Raw genomic sequence first — 20,232 nt, 5'->3', positions numbered from 1 at the left:
GTGGACAGGCCGAGATGGCATCTCCAGCTGGCAGGCCTGACTGCCCAGGGGCTCACTCCCCAGGGAACTGTGAGCCACAGCTCTAGCCCCAGTTCACATGGCATCAGCCCGCTCTGTCCTCACCCAGCTGTCACAGCGTTACAGGGATCCTGGGGTGTCCTAGCTGTGCTCAGGAAGCAGCGCTGGGGTAGATGCACAGGGCGGGCTCAGCTCACCTGGCCCAGGCAGTGCATAGAACCTGGGAACCATAACTGAGCGTGTGTGCCACTCTGCCGGCATGTGCAGGCTCTGTCCTGCAGGGAGCGGTGTCGGCACCCGGAGGGATGGAGGCCGAGGGCCTGGCCCAGGCAGGACCTGAAGGGGAGGTCCAAGGATGAGGCGATTCCTCCCTGCACCCCCAGGTCCAGTCCACAGACCCAAGGTGTGGGTGATTGCTCAGTCAGCAACCACACAGGCACCTGCTCCATCCTGCGCAGGAAGAGAACGAGAAGCAGCTCCCCCTAGATAAGGTTCATGTGGACAGCAGGGAGGGTATGAGGCCTGCCTGGGCCAGTGTGTCCCTCAGACTCTCCCCAGAGCCCAGGATGTGGTCACCAAACAGCCCCCCCAAGTGGCCCCCAGCAGCCCTGGGGCTCCTCAAGGGGCTGGTGCAGCCCAGGAGCCTGGGCCTCCCCTGCTGAGGAGTCTGCACCCAGCTCAGCAGGACGGCTTCTCATGGCCTGTTTCCCCAGGGTAAACCTGACCCCCAACATGCCCTGTGGCAGGGGCAAAACTGGGATGTCCCTGCGTCCTCTCTGCTTGTCCTTCCTCCTCAAGGTTGGCACTGGCCAGCCTGATGTCTAGGGTGGACCAAGCCCCTGTGTGCCCCTCCAGGACCTGCAGAGAGGAGCCACATGCCCTTACTGTGGGTGGCCACGCTGGCTGCAGCTGCCCTGTGGCTGCAGAGGAACCCTATCCCACCCAAGGGCAGCCAGCAGAGTGAGGGCTGCACTCCGTGTCCAGGTGAGGACCTGGTAGGATCAGGTCCTGGGAAAGGCCAAGGCAATCCAACAGGAAGGTCCCTAAGAAAGCTCTAGTTACAAGGGGCTCAGCCAGTGCTACTGCAAGCCTGTGCAGATGGGCAGGTGGCAAGGCCAGGGGTTAGGGAGGAGTGCGACAGCAGGTCAGCCAGCAGGGGGCGCCCCACACTGGTGGCTTTGAGCAATCCACTTGAGTGGTCAAGGGGTCCTGCCTAAGACTCCCCTGGCTGAGGTCAGATGCCTTCTCAGAACCTGGGGAACAGTTCCTGCGCCACATCAAAGGCATCAGAACCTTGAGTACCTTTCGTCTGGCAGGGGAGGGCTTTCCGGGACACTCAGCAGGCAGTGCAGTGCTGAGGTCACAGCCCAGGTGCAGGGCGTTGGTGGGCAGGCAGGTGCCGAGTCACGGTGGAGGGAGACGGAGAGCAGGCCCGGCCAGCCAGGGGCCAAACCTAGCCCTGGTGGCCATGACCAGCAATTCCCCGGCCATTGACTCCCGGAAGTCAAGGCTGCTTGACTGCCCAAAAATAAAGTGTTCACCATGTTTATCTGGGGACACAGGGAACGCGGTGTGGCAGAGCAGACAGCCACATTCTAGGAATTTCATTGTGCTTTCTGAGCAGAAAGCACAGAGTACAAACACACAAGTTGGGCTAGGAATTACGTAAACAGACCCTGGGGTCCTTGCGAAGAATTGTCCTTTGATTCTAAGGTGACGTTAGATGTCAAAACACTGGGCATTATGGGCAGTGTGGCACTGTGGAACATGGCTCTGCATGCCCCTTAGTGTGTGGTTCCCAGCAGGCCACTCACGTCTCCACGCACCAGGGTCTGTGAGCGGCAAGACGGCCCAAGGGGGGCACAGTGGGCCACCTTTACGGCTTTGTGTTCAAAGTGGCCTTTTCAGAACTGGCCCTTGGCTGACCCTCAAGCAGTCATGAAGACGGGATTTGAAAGGCATCCTTGAGCAAGCTGCCCTGCGCTCTCCACTCCTGTGATCAGGAAATGAGCCAAGGAATGGATGATGGATCTTTGCATTTCTGATGCCAAAAGTAAAACAGCCCTGAGCTGGACTCAGGTGGCACTCAACCCAAGCTGTGCGTACAGGCCAGCATGCACAGGCAACACGGGCCCGGGAGCAGCACAGAGGGTCCTGTGGTCCCCGTGGCTGCTGTCTTGAACTCCATGGCACCAGAGAGACGTTTGCCCTCACAGTCCGAGAGGCCCAGAGCCTGGAGCCCACTTCATGGAGATTCAGGGAAGGAGTCAAGAGGCCCATTGTAGAGGCTGATGTCCCTGGTTTGTGGAGGAGGAGGTGACACGGGGCTGCTTAGGCTGTCATTGTGGGTGGCCTGGCACCTGCTGTTCTGCTGGACTAAGCCACTTCAGGGCAGGACACTGAGGCCCCGTGAGGCTATGCGCCCCAGGTAGTACGCACTCACCCAGGGTCTGAAAGTGCCCCAGGGTTATTTGTAGGACAGGAGTCTCTGGCTCTACAGGAACCCAGTGTCCCCACGCCCCCTGGACAGGCCTTTAAAGCTCCAAAGGCTGTGCTGAGTAAGGGACTCCAGCGCTGTGCACCTGCAGGCTCTGCCCAGCCCTCTCTCCATCAGCCTCCTCCTAAGCTGCCGCAAGGGTGAGTGCTGGACTCCACCCCACCCAGGGGAAACTGAGGCATATGGAATGGTGCCTCCTATGAGCAGAGTCAGGACTGAGTACAGGCGGCCGGCCTCAGCCACCATGCAGGGAAGTCAGCTGGGAGGGTGCAGCGGCCTCATGGGGCAGCTCCTGGTATACAGGGCACACATAAGGCAGGTGTTGGGGCAGGCGATGCCTGGCCACTCCTTGCCCTCCATCTTTCATAGTGCCCTGGCCTGGACTCACCCTGTGGCTACCTGGACCTCAGCCTGGCCCTCCCACCTACAGGGTCCTGAGGAGCCCCCTAGGGACAGCCCCTCCCCATGTCCTCCTACATGGGGCTCCTCCTTGGGGTCCTTCTTCCTCCCCACCCCAGACCCTGTGAAGCCCCAGCAGAGCACAGTGCCAGACCTCGGTTCGTGGGTTCCTGGCCTCATTCTTGCCTACCTGGAGGGGAAAGGGGGACCCTCTGACCTCTGGCCCACAAGGCAAGTGTTTACCCAGAATCCCACAAGACTCTGGGTCCACCTCCTGCCTAGGGGTCCTGCCCTTGACCTCCTGGTCACACCGTTAGGTCTGCAAGGTCGCAGTTTGTTACTGCTCAGGGGTTCTGGCTGCCTTTCCTGTCGCCTTGACCTTGTCTCAACTGGGCTCATGGCCCTCGGCCCCCGTCCTGAAGGCTCAGGGTTACAACTCTTCTCAGAACAGGCCAAGGTCTGAGCTCACCAAGGCAGAGTCGAGGGCTGGGAGGCCTGTGTTCATCCTGGTCCCAGCTGCCGTGGGCTGCAGGTGGGGTCAGGGGCGGAGCTCTCTGAGCCCCTCTCCCTGCACACCTGCACTAGGCTGAGACAGTGCAGGTCGGTCCCCAGCAGTGCTGGGCAGCAGGTGGTGGCCAGGACAGGCCGCTGAGCTGCCGGCAGGAGTCTCAGCCCATGTGGGTGCCGGGCAGCAGGCCCCTGTGGGGCATGTCCATCAGGCCCCCTGTGTCTGGCTGTGCCATTGTTCTGGCTGTACCCTGTTCTGGCCATGCCCCCTCTTCTGGCTGTGCCCCTGTTATCACTGTGCCCTGTTCTGGCTGAGCCCCTGTTTTGGCTGAATCATGGCAGGTGTTTCTTTTTGTTATTAATGGCAGATGGTTTTGTTTCCTGGTCCCCAGCTAACCTTCCTGAGCTCTGACCAAGACCCTTCTGTGGGATGGTGCTGTTGCCTCTGCTGAACCCCAGCTGCCATGGTCATTGTCACTGTGAGCAGAGCAGTTGGGGGTGTGGACTCGGCCGGACTGTGCGTGATCGGTTCTGGGTCCACTGCTCACCTCACTCGCTGGCCTCGGGCATGGCCTGACCCTCTGGGCTTTGCTTCATCATTGATAGAGAGCAGCCAGCAGTGTGAGCACACACAGGTGTGAGGGCAGCTGTGAGTCAGGGCTGGGAGAGCCAAGACAGTGCTGGCTAAATGGCTGGTATCCCGCCATGTGGCTGCGTCTGATTGTTTTTGGACTCAGTCCATTCTTTGCATCCTACCCACATGCCTCGCCGGGTTACCGAGGAGGTTGATTCTGACCCACAGCGATGGTGTTCTTACCTGCAGAGTCCCCGTGTGACACATTCCACAACGGGAGACAGAGAGCAGGCCCGTGTGTCTTGGTCCCTCGTCTTGCTCTCTCTCCTTACAAGGCCACCAGGATTCAGTGCCAGGGGCTCCATGCTGAAGACCTTCACCAGCCCCACTCACCTCTCAGAGACCCCACCCTGGAGCCTCATCACCAGATTACATGTCTGCCCTTTGAGCAATCATGTTGGGGACAAAGCTTACCCAAACCACAGAGTGAAGAGAAGTACTTAGCACCTGGGAGTGTCTGCTGGGACATGATGACCCTGGGACACCACGGGCATTGACTCAGGGCTCGGCACCCCTATACTGTCTCCTACAGGATGGTGCCACCCTGTGTCTCACGGAGCCTCATGCTGCTGGCAGGCCTGTGCTGCCTGGCGTCATGGCCCCAAGCTGAATGCCGCCAGAAGAAGAAGAACACCTCCGGGTCCAATGACAAACACCAGGCCCACCTCACCTGCCATCGGCTGTCTAGCGTCATCACCAACCTGGCTTTCGCCATGTACGCAGAGCCAGCCCGTTGGTCAAACTCCAGCAATGTCCTGTTCTCCCCAGTGAGCATCGCGGCCGCCCTGGCCATGCTCTCCCTGGGCACCCAGGGTGGCACACAGAGCCAAATCAGGGCGGCCATGAAGTTCAGCCTCAAGGAGACCGCCGGGACGCAGGTGCACCAGTGCTTCCAGCAGCTCCTCGGCAGGCTGCAGAAGGGCAAAGCGAGGCTGCAGGTGCTCACAGGGAGCAGCCTGTTCATGGCCAAGGGCGTGAAGCCAGTGGCTACGTTTTCGACAGGAATCAAGAACTGGTACCACTCCAAAGCCACTGCCATTGATTTCCAGGACCCCAAAGAATCCAGCAAACGCATCAGGGAACAAATAGAACAAGACACGAGAAAGAAAACACTGAATATGGCCCAAGAGTTCGATAGCTCCACGAGGCTCATCCTGGTGAATTACTTTTCCTTGCAAGGTAAGGCAGTGACACCGGCCCGTCTCACTGGCTCCAGTGAAATGATCCAAACCCAACCTCCTACTGTTACTTTCCAGTGTCCCCGGACAAGGCGGGGCGTCTTCACGTGGGTGCTTCCATCTTCCATACTCAAGCAATGAATTGTTCCCAGGAGCAAAGGCTGTGGGGGCACTGAGTTGAAGGCCCTCAAGGCATTGCCTTCTCTACAGGACTTGTCAGTGCCTTGGAGGTCCCTGTGGTCATTGGGAATCGCTAAGAGGCAGGAACAGTGATGTTGAGGCAGGAACACAAGCTGCCTTTGATGGCACAAAGCAAGTGGGGTTCCAAAAGAAGTGTGCACACACTCACCACTCCAGGGCCTCCAATGGTGTCCTCTTTGGGGTCCGAAAGACCAGATTTAAATCCCATCTTTCCTAGCTCTGTCACCATTTGCTCCTTCTTCACTCCTCAAAGGACCCCAGTGGCCAGGGTTGGCAGAAGGCAGAATCCAGGAACTCCATCCAGACCTCTTCCATGGGTACCATCTTCTGCTACTTTCCAAGATGCATTAACAGGGAGCTGGCTTGCAGGCAGGGCAGGGGCTATGTTGTGGTGTGAGATGCTGGCATCACAAGTAATGGCATGACTCGCTGTGCCACAAACCTGGTCGCTTGTTAGGTTTCATTAAGCATCCATCCCAGGCCACAATGAAATAAGCATAAAGCACAAACCCAAAGGCTCCTTCTTCAGAGCCAAGTTTTGCCGATCAGCTCATCCTACAGAGCTTCAGCAACCCTCCTGTGGCCTCGGGTGTCCTCCCTCCAATCAGCTCGCAGCCCGATCCTTCCATTTTTGCCCCATTTTGTAAGTGACAGAGCCAAAGGTCTGAGAGGTGTGGCTCACAAATGGGGCTCAGAGCTCCCCCTTGGGACCCAAGCCCCTGTGCGGTTACCTTACCCCCAGCCCAGGCTGATGCCCACCTTTCTCCTTTCCAGGCAAATGGTTCCAGGATGGGCAGAAAGCCCTCCCAGTGCAGGAGAACTTCTATGTGGAAGGAAAAAAAGCCGTTCTGGTGCCCATGCTGAGCTGTGTGGGCACATTTTACCTCCAACGAGACAAGTTCCTGTCCAGCTGGGTGCTGGTGCAGCCCGGGGGGCAGGGGAACACTGCTGTCTTCATCCTGCCTGACCCCAGAAGATGAGGCACCTGGAGAAAGGGCTGACCCACGAGCACTTTGAAAACCTCTCGAGGCATGTTGGAGCCAGGTGAGTACCCCCTTTGGGGCCACCCAGCCCACCTGGCCTTTGACCATACCAAGGCTGAGCATGCCAGGACGTCCCAAGAATGGCGGGGCGCGGGGTCGGGCCCCACATCCTTGAACCCACACCTACAGCAGACATGGAGCTGCTATTCCCTATAGGCACAGCATGGCTCAGACCATGTCAGCCTGGGGCTAAAGAAGGAAAGACAGACAGACCAGGGGTGGGGGCAGAGGTCCTGCTCCTCTGGACTGCCCTGCCTGCATCACGTGAGTGGGTGTGGTCAGGGAAGAGGCCACCCACTCTGACAGCTGCTGTAACTGCAGCTAAGCGGACCACGACCAAGCCAGCAGCCAAGTGGATGTGGGGGACGGGTCGTGCTGGGTGGGAGACAAGGAGGTAAAAGCAAATAAACAAACACAACCCTCCCAAAAAACCATAACAACTTGGACAGGCTGGATGGGTCCAGAAGGGCAGAGGAACCCCATGCCACCACGACAGCCTCCATCCTCCCTGTGCGACAGGCCTGCTAGAGTGTACTTCCCCAAACTCTCCATTTCCGGAACCTACAATCTGAAACCCATCATGGGCAAGCTGGGCATCACCAAGGTCTTCAGCAACGGGGCTGACTTCTCAGGGATCACAAAGGCCCCCCTGAAGCTGTCCCAGGTGAGAATGGCTGCCTGTGGGGAGGGCCTAAGCACGAGGCTGAGGGACAAAGCAGATGCAAACATGAGGCTGGAGGAGGCAGCAAGGACACACAGCAGGTGCAGACCTGGCTGCTCCCAAGGATGCACCTGATGCACTAGGACAGGAAGTGTCAGGTGACAGAGCTGGGGAGGAGCTGGCATAGCAAGGACCTCCCCTGAGCTCAGGCTGGTGACTCTACACTCAACAGCCTGCTGGTCTGTGGGCCTCAACATCCCTGCGTTTACACAGAGAAATAGGTCCATGCCTTCAAGGACTTCTTGCCCTCCCTCTGTGGCAGGGGGGCTGCTGGTGCCACTCGGTTCAGCTGCTCAGTGGCACTGAGAGGCCAGAGAGCCAGTGGGGTGCAGGTCTTAGTTGCACACTCATGGGGACACACTGGGCACTGGGAAGGCCACCTTCAGAGCCCTTGTGCCCAAGGACCTTAGAGCGTTGGTGAGAAAGGGGATTTGGAGAGACACTTGGGGAGGATGAGGCCATTGTCCCCCTCTGGGGTCTGAGAGGGCTGAGAGGTGGGGGTCAGGAAGGGGTCTGATGCACTGAGAGGGAAGGGTGCAGAGAGGGCATGGAGAGAGGGGGAGGTCGTGTGAGCACACAGCGGGGAGGAATGGGACAGGCAGTACCGTCCAGCAGCAAGACGCCCAGAGGAGGCTTCCTGGAATGTGGCGTCCACCGGGATGTGGCAATGCAGGCTCAGCTCATGGCTCTGTTTCCTGCCCTGCAGGCTGTGCACTGGGCAGTGCTGACCATGGAGGAACGATTCAAAAACGTCACCAAAGCCAGTGCCCAGAGCAGGAAGTCCAACCTCACTGTCAAGTTCAACCGGCCCTTCCTATTCATCCTCCAGGATACCAACATGCACTTTCCCCTCCTGATGGGAAAAGTGGTGAATCCCACCCAACCCTGATCCCCTCAGTCTCAGCTTTAAGCCCAGGCCCAACACCCCTACACATACACTCCCCCAGCTCATTAAATGTCTGAGCCGCCCTACCCGGGTGCACCTGCAAAGCCCTTCCCAGGTCCCTGTGTGCCCGGAACCTGGGAGGACCCCACCATCTCGGGACTGTCAGCTGCCACATCTATGAGGTCCTTGCCTCACACAGAGCCCCACGGGTGGGGATGAGTGTGGCAGAGTCAACACCCAAGACTTAGCCCCTCCAAATGCCCTGAGCTTGCCAGGTGCATCTGGGAATCCTGGAGGGACCACAGGGCTCAGACTCCAGCCCAGGCCCAGGAGTGTCCCATGTTCTCCAGCTGACCCCAACCTGCCCCTACAGGACAGCCCTGCCCACCCAATCCTGCCCTGCCCCAGCATGCTCCTCTCCCAGGCAGCCCCTCCCACATCCAGACTGCCATGTGCCCAGGCCGCCACCCCTTCTGCAGGTTCATGCCTGGCACTGTGGCACAGCAGAAGGGAGACCTTGTCCCCTGCTCAGCCCTCTGTGTCACCTCCCCTGGTGAGCTCTGACGCTCAGACTGTTTCCTGTGGGGGCAGGGCAGGTGGAGTTTTGCAGAGGTCCCCTCTGCGTGGGCTGCCCCCTTTGCTCCCCTCCCTTGCTGCCCCAGGAGGCCTTGCAGCTGCTCTACAGCTTTCTTTCCCCTGGCAGGAACAGGGCCCTGGGCGGCGGCCATTCCTCAAAGTCACTGGGACCACCAGGCCCCCCAGTGGCAGCTCCCTCTCCCCGTTCCCTCCTGCTCCCAGCCACGTGGGGCTAAAGACCATGATTAGAAGCCCTGGGCTGTGGGGAGTAAGTGCGTCTTCCACACATGCAGCACGGCCACCTCCCCCCATGGCCTGCCCCTGGACTTCCCAGCTCTGCAGGAGGGCGTAGGGGTCTTCACCAGAGCCCCCAGAGCCCGCAGACCAAGGCACCTGTGCCCAGCCTACCCTAGGATCACCATCTACCCACCTCGCAGGAACAAGCGTGGGCATGAAACCTCCCTATGTTGCCCCATAGGACACTACTGATCTTTGGACCAAAAATTGCGTTACACTTTGTCCGTTTCACACAGCTCGGTCGGATTGGCAGAGAGTAACTGGTGCCCAAATACACCCACGTTCTCTCCCAGCTGAAGAGCCCATGGTCTCCAAATGCAGGGCCAGAGGAGTGGTGTCTGTGCCCAGGCTGAGGGTGAGGACTGGAGAGAGCTCAGGCCCCTCCCCCAGTGCCAGCAGCTTTGTTGGTGTGAAGCACGCATGGGAGGGGTGCTTGTGGGGTGATGCCGCTCTGGGAGCCCAGCACCCTGTTGCTGCAATCCTAACATTTTCCCACGCGGTGCCGTGACCCTGAGGGTGTGGCTATGCAGTTGACAAAGTCGAGGTTCTGAGAAGTGGTCATGGCTCGAGCCAACGTGGCTAGGAGGGTGGGCCAAGGGACGCTCCTACTCCTTGAAAGCTGACCCCATAACCCCTCTTCTGCCCAGAGGCCCCTGCCAGACCCACACAGTTAATTCCTCCTTGAGGCTCACTGCTGACTCACAGTTCTCGCTTAGCACACATCCCCCTGCCCAGTGGCGGCACCTGCGCAGAACAGGGCACCTTGCAGAACAGAGAATGGCAGTGTCTTGCTGGAGTCATCTCCTCCCTGCACTCCCAGGGCTCCCAGGGCCTCCCTCTCTCCTGCCAGCCCAGGCACCTCATGCCCAGGACAGGAAGGGCCTGTGGCACCTCACTGAGCCCAGCTCCTCCATGCACCCGCCTGGGGGCGTGCTCTGCCCCCTCCTGCAGCAAGAGAGGCTGGAGCTGGGGCTCCCGGGTCCTCCAGGAGAGCAGAGCCCCAGGGCTGCTTCCCCTTTGTCACCACAGCCCCAGGACAAGGGGTCAGCAACTGCTGCCAGCACAGGACGGTGCGCCCTCCGGTGGTCAGCCATTGAACTGCACGGCGCTGGCTCTGGGCGGCTTGGGCAGGGCTCATTCAAGTGCAGGTGCCCAGGCCCACCAGACGCCACCTCCACCCAGGGGTCTGAAGCCAGGGGCTTGTGAGAGAGCCCGAGATGCTCGGCTGTGAACAGGGACCCTCCTCGGGGAGTCTCCCGGGCCACGCTGGAGGAAGGTTGATCTTGGACAGCTGAGTCCTCCAGTTTCCCAGCAGCTTCTGGGGCCTGGCAGGGCAGGCGTCTGCCACCGCGTGTGGCCAGAACAGAGGACATACTGGCATGGCTCCCTGGCCCCGGCAGCACCACTCAGGCAGGGTCTGGGTCCCTCCGAGGGAGGCGTCCCTGGCCAGCCCCCACTTTGGCCAGGGTTGGGACTTCCTCTTTCTAATGGCAGCATCCACTGTGAGGTTGAGAGCATGGGCTGTAGGGCCAAGGGCTGCTGTGTGACCTCAAGCCAGAATCTTAACCTCTCTGGGCCTGTCACCTCTTCTCTGAGGGAGAGGGGAGGGAGCAAACCTCTCCACGTTCCTGGGACACTTTTCTGTGGTCACATGCCCCAGCACAGGACCCGGCTTGCTGCAAAATCTTGCCCGACAGGAGCTGGCCGTGGCGTCCTTAGGGCCTGGACTGGCCCTGACCCAGCTGACCCTGTGGGCAGCTTGCCCTAGGTCGAGCAGTGGGGGTCAGGAGGAGGAGGTGGGCACAGGAGGGGAAAGCAAGAAGAGGTGACCCAGTGCCCCAAAATCCCACAGCCTGTTGGGGACGTTGGCCACACTAGGCAAGCGTGTCCCCCCCCCCCCCTGTCCTGATGCCGCGGGCACAATGGCCGTCCAGCTGCAGCCCCAGGACACAGCCCGTGCAGGGTCCCCTCAGGCTTGGTCGCCAGCCTCAGCCCGGTGGGGGTGTGCAGCAGAGCTGGCTGCCATGGCTTCTCGCCATCTGAGGAAATGGTTCGTTATGTGGCCTCATGGGACTGGGTTGTGGAGCTGGCCACCCAGGCATGAGTCAGAAGGACACCTGGGTTCATGAGGACAGACAGTGATGCAGAGACCGGGGAATGCCAGCTGAGCCACGCATCTGGCCCCCGTCCCTGGGCCCCCACCATGAGGGCATCAAGCCCCAGCCCATTGTGGGAGGGCTCTGTGTTGACCCATTCTTCTGACCATGATGAAATGCCAAGGCAGGACGCTTTCATGAAGAAGAGGCTGATCTGGCTCTGGAGGGTCAAGGCCGTGGCTCTTGGCTATGGTGAAGACCCATGGTGGCTCTGTCACACTGAAAGAGAGCAGTGCAGGGAGAGCCACCTGTGCCCAGTGGGAACTTGGACAGAGGACAAGCCTGTACCCTGGCCCTGAGTCCCACCTCTTAAAGGACCTGTTCCTGCCAACCTCTGCTCACTGGGAACTGGGTATGGGGCTCCCACCCAATGAGCTTTAAGGGGTCACCCCCCCCATCCTAGAGCAGGGCTCAGTTCTGGTTCAAGGTGAAATGCACAGCTCATCAGAGATGGAGACTGGTGCCCCCAATGCCACCCTTGCCAGGGTGTCCTATTCTTTCAGTCCATCACATGAGGTCTCAGGGATCACCCACCAGGGCTGCACACTGGGTCCCATCTCTGCCTGTTGGACCGGACCTTTCTTACCATGTATACTTGGGAGCTCACTGCCCAGGGCCTTCCCCACCCCGACTGTTGCAGGTGGTAGCAGGCAATGGAGGGGCAGAGAGCTGGATGGCTGGTTTCCCTCTGAATAAGAAGTAAGGACTCACCAAGGGTCTCTGCCCAGGCCTCTGGGAGAAGCAAGAGGCTGGCCTCTTCCCTGGCATGCGCAGGTACAACCAGCCAATGCCTGGGAGGGAGGCAGGGGTAAAACTTCCCCATGGAGCCTTCCAGGGTTGCTGCTCATTAATCATTACCTGGCTGGAAGGTAGGAGGTGGGGCTCAGACAGGGACCTATTTTTCCAGTTGTCCAGGGCTTGGGAAGCAGCCTCTGAAGTTCACACAGCCAGGACCGACTTGACTTGAGTGAGTTACTGGGAGAGTTTGGGGACTGTGGGCTCTAAGGCCTGGGGAACTTGCGTTCTGCTTTGGGGCCATTTGCGTATTCACAACAGAGTTTTCTGGCCGTATTAAGCTATCAACTTCAAAATCAGTCTGCTAGAGCTTGAAGTTTGAGTCCTGCCTGTGGACCACATATTGTAGCCTGTGGGCCAAACGGTCCCCACCCCTGCTGGAGAGAAGGGATCACCTGCCCAGGATTGCATTGCTCCCTGGCTCCCAGGACATTCAGTGTGAAAACCAGAAAGTCTGCGAGAAGCTGGGACAGTTAACTGCTTTCCCACAAGGCGAGAAACATAAGTGTCAGAACGACCCCTGTGTGCCATGACAGCCCCGCAGCCCCTTTGTCCCGGACCACCCACTAGCCCAGGGTAGCTCCAGCTGGGACAGGAGGGGCCTGCTGGGTCTTCTCCTTGGGGAAGCCATGGAGACAGGTGTGGGTGCTGGGAGGGGTGGAGGGTAGGGCTAAGCAGGTGTGTGAAGGGTCCTGGGTGAGCTCAGGAGAAAGTCCAGAAGCAGCATTGCCACTGGAGAAAGCTCCTGCTCTGGTCAGGGTCATGGCCACCAACTGACACCAAAACTGACTCGTCACCTTCAAGCTGATGAACTTTGCAAATGCAAAAGATCTGAGTCAGGAGGAAAACACCCAAAAAGGCTCACATTTCAGCGTCTTTAACCAAGGATTGCCAAAGGCCAGCCATGCACTTTGCATGTGTCATGTCTGCCTGTGGCTGCACCGGCCGCCACAGGGATCAAGCTCCTGTGGGCTCTACAAAGCTGCTGCTGTCGCTGGCCGCCCTCTTCAAGAGCTGGTGGGAACTTGAACATGGATCCCTGCCCGGGAGGGAGCGACTGGGTGAACGAGGAAGCCATGTGGAGAGCTGGTGCTTGGAGGCCAGCCGCAACCTCTCCCTTAGCTTCTCCTGCTTGGTCCCATCTGCTCTCAGCAAATGTGTCCCTGAGGCTAATGTCCCTGTCTGGAATGGAGCACTGACAGGGGTCCTGCCAGCCTCACTGACGGTGCGAGAGTGGCTGGCACCCAGGCACGCGAGCCTCCAGGTGCAAGGCAGGGTCTGCCAGCTGAGAGCCTTACTTGGACACTGGCAAGTTAGGAGCTTGGGGGAACCCCTGTGGCAGTGTCTTGGGGGCCCAGGGGTTCTGCAGGGGAACCTCCAATCTCTCTGTCCTCTTGCAGGTCTGAGTGCCAACGATGCTTTTTGCTGTGCACCTGCTCCTCCTCCTGGCTGGACCACTGTCCGTGGCCGGCAAGCAGCTGCAGCCAGAGCATGGGGTTGAGGATCATCACGCCAACAGCTCCAGGCAGGCGCTCCTGGGGGCAGCTGAGGGCTCCCCCAGCCTCAGAATCGCCCCTGGCAACACTGATTTTGCCCTCAACTTGTACCACCTGGTGTCCTCCCAAAGGGCCGGGCAGAATATCTTCTTCTCCCCGCTGAGCATCTCGGCTGGCTTGGCCATGCTGTCCCTGGGGGCCCGCTCACATACCAAGGACCAGATCCTCAAGCACTTGGGTTTCAACCTCACACAGCTGCCCGAGCCCACCATCCACCAGGGCTTCCGGCACCTCCTGCACAAGCTCGGGCATCCGAGCAGTGGCATGGAGGCCCATTTGGGCAGCTCCCTCTTCCTGAGCCAAGACTTGGAGCTCGTCCCAGCATTCCTGAATGACACCGCAGCCTTCTACAACGCCAGTGTCTTCCATGCCAACTTCCGGGAGCCCGTGGAGGCAGCCCGGCTCATCAATGAGCACGTCCGGGAGGGGACCCGCGGGAAGATCTCAGATCTGATTGCGAACCTGAGTCCAAGCACCCAGCTGGTGCTGGTGAACTACATTTACTTCAAGGGTAAGAGTCAGGTGTTTGCTGGGTTCTCTGTCCCCCTGCACATCACAAAGCGGAGAGGGAGGGATGGGATGCTTCTGCTTGGAATGGTGTCCTGTGTTCCAGAGTTTGCGAGAGGCCTCCCTTTTTTAGGCCTTCCTAAAGGTAACCTAGGGGACGCATCACAGCAGCCATTGTGCAGGCAGCTGCTGGGCTCTCATCTGCCCTGGGCCCCACCACGGCACGGTCCTTGTAGCTGCTGGAGCAGGGGTGGAGGCTGATGCGGTGAGGTTGGCCTTGAGGCTCAGAGCTGTGCCCCTACCTGAGGCTCTGTTTTCTGCTGTTTCCAATATGTTCCAAAACTACTACATAGAAAATTCCAGAAATGGACAGGTGTCATTTTTAAAAAGACTTATTTATTTTTATTGGAAAGGCAGATGTACAGAGAGGAGGAGAGACAAAGATCCCAAGTGGTCACAACAGCCCAAATTGAACCGGTCTGCAGCCAGGAGCCTGGGGCTTCTTCCGGGTCTCCCATGCAAGTACGGAGTCCCAAGGCTTTGGGCCATCCTCGACTGCTTTCCCAGGCCACAAACAGGGAGCTGGATGGGAAGTGGAGCAGTTGGAATATCGACTGGTGCCCATATGGGATCCTGGCACATACAAAGTGAAGACTTTAGCCACTAGGCTGCTGTACTGGACCCTGGTGTCATTTTTTGTTTTTTTTTAATGCACTGTATTGTTGTAGTCACCTTGCTGTTAACCTCCTGCTGTGCTTAATTGATCAATCAAGCTTAGCACGGGTATATAGGTCCAGAAAAGAGCCCTATACATGCAGGGTTCTGCGTTTGTGGCAGACATGGTGGGGGAACCATGCTCTTCCTTAACAGAAGACCTAAGGAGAGAGGCGAGCTCCAGCCCCTGGGCCTACTTCGGCCATGAACCTGTCTTCGTAAACAGTCTTATCGGTATCTAGTCAATACTACCAAGATGAATGATCTGCCACAGCCACAGTAGGCACCATCTGCCGACTGTCTCTGCTGACCCCTGGCTGTTTCAGGTGCTCAGTAAACAGCACCTACGCTGCTTTGATGATGGCAACTTTCCCCCTCGAGACCCATTGAGGCCTCCGCAGTCACCATCACAGCCCAGGAGAGCGAGCCACCCACGCTGAGGACAGGAAACTGGTATAGGAACTGAACACTTCCTAGTGTCAGGAGCAACACAGGAAAGCTCGAGGGGCAGAAAGGCCACCGTGGCTGCCAGGGGACGAGGTTGCCCAGGAGGGGGTCGCTGTGCCTGACGCTGCATGGAGGGCAGGGTGGAAGACAGGCATGGGGACAGAAAGAAGCAGAGGCCCCACTGGGTCCTGTCCCCTTCTGCCACGCAGGCCTGTGGGCAGCAGGGGTGGCTTCACGCGTGCTTCTCAATCCCATACTTTTCATCAGCCCCAACTCAGTACCTGCAGGGAGCAGAGCTCTGGGAAACATCTCAAAGCGAATAGTCCGGGCAGGCTAGTCATCTCCTGTCTTCAACAGGTGGGATCTGCCTGGGTTTTATAAAACCCTTTCATTTTAAAGTAAGTGAGGCAGGAGGGAAAACTTTGTGAAGGTGTTACACTTGGGAAGACACTGATGGGACTGCCGGGTTGATGTGGCATGGAGTCCTCCTCCAACCTTACCAATCTCACCTCCTGCCCTCTCCCTCCACCTCCCTCTGCCCCATGCCAGGTCAACTCTCTCTCCTCTCTCTGTACCTCCCCACCCCGCCACCGGCAAAGCTGCCACTCTGCGTAAACATCGTGGTCTTCAAGTCGTCACCTGCCACCAGGAGCCAAATGCGCTCAGAGAGAACGACTCCCACCGGGCTGAAGGTCCCACTCAGCTGAAGGTCCCCAATCAGTCCACATTGCCCACCTCCCACCCTGTGTAACTGTCTCTGCTCTGGTCAAACTCCTTTCCCAACCCCTGGCCATCACCTCATGGTCAGTCCGTCATCTTGCCCATATTGCGTTGCAGAAGCAAAAAGTCTCACTCTCCTCGCTTACCAGTCGACTTACCTTCCTATGTTTGAAGCCTCACTTTGCCTGCTCTCTGATGGAAGGCAGACCCCGCTCCCTGCACCCTACCACTTCCCCTCTGCTCCTTAGAGATGCTGACTGCAGCCCGGTGCAGCCTGCTTTGGCCCTCTGACTTTCACATCTGTCCCACTCGCACACAACTGCATCCAAACCCCTGCTGCTCTGCCCCGGGCCTCAGGGAATCAACTCAGGAAAGAGCTCCATAGGACACACAGATGGGGTAACAGGGAAGGATCTAGAACTTGTGTGCCATTCATTCCATCTTCCCTGCAGCGCTGTGGGAGAAGCCATTCCCCCTCTTCAAGACCAAGCCCAGTGACTTCCATGTGGATGAGAACACAGTGATCCAGGTGCCCATGATGATACAGGAAAGAGAGATGCACCGTTACTTCCACGACAGGCACCTGCCCTGCTCTGTGCTGCACCTGGACTACAAGGGAGGAGCATTGGCCTTGCTCATCCTGCCAGACCCGGGCAAAATGGCAGAGGTAGAGGAAGTGTTGACCCCGGAGATGCTCAGAAGGTGGAACAGATTGCTCCACAAATTGTGAGTGGATGCCCCAGATGCAGAGCGTGGCCATATGATGAAGTAACCCTCACTCTGAGACTCATCCTGAAATACTGAGCTCTCCTGTCGGAGCTCAAATGCGGGGGGGGTGCAGGGTCTCCCTCCTCACTGGGGCAAAGACAAACACCCCAAGAGCTCAAATGCGGGGTGGGCCTGGCTCCTCCACTGCGGGGGACTCATGTCAAGTCAACTTCACCAGCTCAGTCCTTAGGCAAGGAACCCACAGGTCCGGCTAACAAAGCTATGACACCCTTCTCGAGAACAGCCCAAAATGCTGTGGGTGAGTCCTCAGAGCAGGTGCTCCCAGATGGCAGGGAATGGCATGGCAAGGCCAAAAGGAGCCTGGCTCCCACTGCACTTACTGCAGGAAGTGTTGGGGGGTGTCCAGGACTCACCCAGAGAGCCTCCAAGGAGCGTTCTGCCCTGCACAGCCCTGACTTGTCCCTGACCCCTGTTCTCACCCCGTGCCCTTCTCAGGGGACCTGGCAGGAAGCTGGAGTTGCATTTCCCCAAGTTCTCCATCACTACCTCCTACGTACTGGATCAGATTCTGCCCTTGCTCGGCTTCACGGACCTGTTGTCACCGCAGGCTGACTTCTCCGGCATCATCAAGCAGGGCCACCTGCAGGTGCCTAAAGTGAGTCACCCTTGGCCATCAGTCCCTAGAGACCTAAGAGGAGAGGGGGATGACTTCTGCCTCCTGCCCCTGCCTTTGGGGGAGTGAGGGTGCGGGCATGCTCCCTGCTGACACGTGGAGGCCCAGGCCCAACTGTTCAACCTCCAGGGTGTCAGCATTCATGCAGACCAGCCCATGTGAGCTGGGCGTGTGCTCAGTCCTGCTCAGTGCCTGGACTTGGGAACCTCTCCCAGCCAAGCCTGGGAGACAGCATTCACAGAGACGGTGGCAAGAGAGTGGCCATGCCAGGAGAGGGACAGGGGAAGGACAGACAGGCTGGGTTGGGTGTCTCAGGAGAGAGATTTGAAACAGCGCTGTGGCTTCAGCTCAGAGAAGCATGCCAGAGGCTGGCAGGGAGGGCTGTTGCTTCCTGAGCGTTGGAGCTCCGATCTTGGGGTTGCTTCGTTCCTGACTTTAGTATCCTCATCTGCCAGATGGCCCTCACAGGGCTTACACTGGCCCTGCGCACAAGACACTGAGCAGGAGCTCCTTGAAGCAAAGCTCTTATTGCGGCTTGCCGGGGAAGAGGAAGGGCCCGCCTCTCGCAGCGCACCCAGCAGAGCCGCGTGGCTGTGCTGTCCCCAGCAGGTGTCCCTCAGGAAGCTTGGCCTTGGGCTCAGGCTGACTCTGTGATTTCTCCCCCAGGGTTTCCACAAGGCCACTCTGGACGTCAACGAGTTTGGCACTGAGGCAGCGGCAGCCACAAGCTTCGTAGCCTTCTTGAGTGCTGTCCGTAAGGATCCCCACGTGCTGAAGTTCAACCGGCCCTTCCTGATGGCCATCCTCTCCCCCGACAAGCACAACATCCTCTTCCTGGGCAAGATCGTCAACCCCTTGAAGCTGTAGCCTTGGGGGCTGCTTGGGCCCTCCGCAGCATGCAGATGTGGCCTGGGACTGCTGGCAGGATCAGCACCTTGCACAGAGTAGAGGCCGATGGCAGGAGATGTGGGCAAGGGGAGGGATTGGCGGCACCCAGACAGACTGGACACTCCCAGGCAACTGTGGGGGTTAAACCAAGAGCTGGTCCTCGGCTTGTACACAGTAAATGCTCAATAAACCTGTGCTTACCTGGTCTTTGGGGCATCACCCTGTTCCCCTATGTTCCTAGAGCTCTGGGTTCCAGGGCTTGTTGCAGTGTGTGTGTGCGTGTATGCAGGGGGAGCTGGCTGTCCCTGGCCAGGGTAGTGCCTGTGTCCCCAGCAGAGACTGAGAGGCAGGGAGAGCACACGCCAAGGCTTCCTGCCCGGAGGCCCCACCCCATCAGTGGCTGAGGAGAGCCGGTCCATGGCTTTGCTGGGCTCTACCCCACAACGGAAGTAGAGTCCCGTTCCTTTTGCCTGGGCCTGCAGGCTGAGCCCCTCCCTTGCAGAACGTCCAGACCTTGGTCTCTCCCCACTGGCCTGGCTCAGGCCATTGACACACACATGGGGAATTCTTGCAGGGTAGAAGTGATCCCCTGTCCCTGCAGAGAGGCAGGTAGCCAGGCACCTCAGGGACTTCTGGACAGGGCCCTGCGTGCTCTTTTAGTGGCCAGTGTGACAATGGAGTCCCTGGGACAGTCAAAGCTCGGACTGTCCAGGAGGAGGGACCTCCCCCCACGACTTCCTTTACTTGGGCCTGATTTACCCTCTGCTGTAAGATTCAGGGTAAGGGGCCTGGCGCAATAGCCTAGTGGCTAAATCCTCACTTTGCAACCACTGGGATCCCATGTGAGCACTGATTCATATCTTGGCTGCCCCACTCCCCATCCAGCTTTCTGCTTGCGGTCTGAGAGGGCTGTGGGGGATGGCCCAAGGCCTTGAGACCCTGCACCCACATGGGTGACCCGAAGGATGATCCTGGCTCCTGGCTTCAGATGGGCTCAGCTCCGGGCACTGTGGCCGCTTGGGGAGTGAGCCAGTGAATGGAGTGAATGGAGTGAATGGGAGTGAATGGAGCAGTGGATCCACCTTTCCTTCCTCCAGCCCCTCAGCCCTGGCCTCGAACCAGGCAGCCCATTTGGCTCGCAGGTGGTGCAGGGGCCAGGTAGTCAGTGTAGGCAGAGCAAGCGGCAGCTGCGACGCCGAGCCCTTAGCTGTGTTACCACTGCCCTTAGCTGTGTGTGTTACCACTGCCCTTAGCTGTGTTACCACTGCCCTTAGCTGTGTGTGCTACCACTGCCCTTAGCCTGTGCCTCCAGATAAGCGCCGCTGCCCCCCACCCCGGTCCTGCACGTGTGTCTGTGTGTGTGTGTGTGTGTGTGTGTGTGTGTGTGTGTGTGTGTAGGGGGCGGTGTCTCTCCCCACCACATGGGAACTCCGAGGCCCTCTCATCTCTGCACCTTCACTACCCGGGAATGCTGATCAGGAATTCTAGCAGGCCAATTCCCAAGCTGGAAACGATGTGTCGCCCTTGTTCTCCCAACCTTGGTTGCTAGGGTTCCTGGCTGAGCTTGTAGAAAATTCTAGGTCAGCATTCAGCACCTCCCCCTGCACACCCCCTGCTCCCTGCAGATCTGCCCTCTTTCTCTCAGTGCACCCAGCCGGGGCAGACTCACTTCTGGCCCCCCATCCTGGAAGCAAAAACACGGGCCTGGAGTCCTGTTAAGCAATCATCCGGGCTCTGGGAGAGGCGGTTGCTAGCCACAGCCCCTCTAACAGGTGGCCAACAAACCCAAGGCTAGTGCTCAAACCTCGAGCTATGGGCAAGAACCAGAGCCAGCTGGCCCAGGCCCCTGTCCCCGGCACATAGGACATGCCCATGTCATGAACCTATCTTCCCCGGTAACCCAGACAGCGCAGGCCAGAGAACTATGGCTGGCTGGATGAGTGTTCAAGACTCAGGGTACTCCTGGGACTGTGTGACACGGCCCCTGGCCCCAGCAACGCCACAACCCTAGCCGTGGGCTCATTGCCAAGGAGCGTACTCTCAGGCCTTTTTTCATCAAGGAAAGGCCACTGCTGAAGTGAGGGGTCCTC

At 58.8% G+C, this 20,232-nt stretch overlaps 2 protein-coding genes across 2 annotated transcripts; both read left to right on the top strand.

Annotated features, from left to right (window-relative positions):
* The first annotated feature begins 4,588 nt into the window (after window positions 1-4,588).
* On the top strand, window positions 4,589-8,087 carry LOC121153210 (alpha-1-antitrypsin-like). The gene is made up of 5 exons (XM_040975691.1): window positions 4,589-5,234; window positions 6,209-6,348; window positions 6,408-6,478; window positions 6,997-7,141; window positions 7,905-8,087. The coding sequence occupies exons 1-5, from the start codon at window positions 4,589-4,591 to the stop codon at window positions 8,085-8,087; spliced, it is 1,185 nt and encodes a 394-aa protein (XP_040831625.1).
* Window positions 8,088-13,323: 5,236 nt separating this feature from the next.
* SERPINA4 (serpin family A member 4) lies at window positions 13,324-18,348 on the top strand. Its single transcript, XM_040975689.1, has 4 exons — window positions 13,324-13,975; window positions 16,305-16,578; window positions 17,077-17,236; window positions 17,921-18,348. The coding sequence occupies exons 1-4, from the start codon at window positions 13,324-13,326 to the stop codon at window positions 18,119-18,121; spliced, it is 1,287 nt and encodes a 428-aa protein (XP_040831623.1). The 3' UTR covers window positions 18,122-18,348.
* The last annotated feature ends 1,884 nt before the right edge of the window (window positions 18,349-20,232 follow it).

Source organism: Ochotona curzoniae, unplaced genomic scaffold (genome assembly GCF_017591425.1).
Source record: "Ochotona curzoniae isolate NIBS_2020 unplaced genomic scaffold, NIBS_Ocur_1.0 contig_2688, whole genome shotgun sequence".
Taxonomy (NCBI): Eukaryota; Metazoa; Chordata; class Mammalia; order Lagomorpha; family Ochotonidae; genus Ochotona; species Ochotona curzoniae.
The sequence above is the reverse complement of the archived record's forward strand: the minus strand, read 5'-3'. Positions and strand labels throughout refer to the sequence as shown.

Coding starts and splice junctions, on each gene's coding strand:
- LOC121153210 (XM_040975691.1), top strand. CDS start 4,589: ATGGTGCCACCCTGTGTCTCACGGAGCCTCATGCTGCTGGCAGGCCTG. Junction 5,235..6,208: donor GAATTACTTTTCCTTGCAAG/GTAAGGCAGTGA, acceptor TCTCCTTTCCAG/GCAAATGGTTCCAGGATGGG. Junction 6,349..6,407: donor ACAAGTTCCTGTCCAGCTGG/GTGCTGGTGCAG, acceptor GCCTGACCCCAG/AAGATGAGGCACCTGGAGAA.
- SERPINA4 (XM_040975689.1), top strand. CDS start 13,324: ATGCTTTTTGCTGTGCACCTGCTCCTCCTCCTGGCTGGACCACTGTCC. Junction 13,976..16,304: donor GAACTACATTTACTTCAAGG/GTAAGAGTCAGG, acceptor TCTTCCCTGCAG/CGCTGTGGGAGAAGCCATTC. Junction 16,579..17,076: donor AACAGATTGCTCCACAAATT/GTGAGTGGATGC, acceptor TGCCCTTCTCAG/GGGACCTGGCAGGAAGCTGG.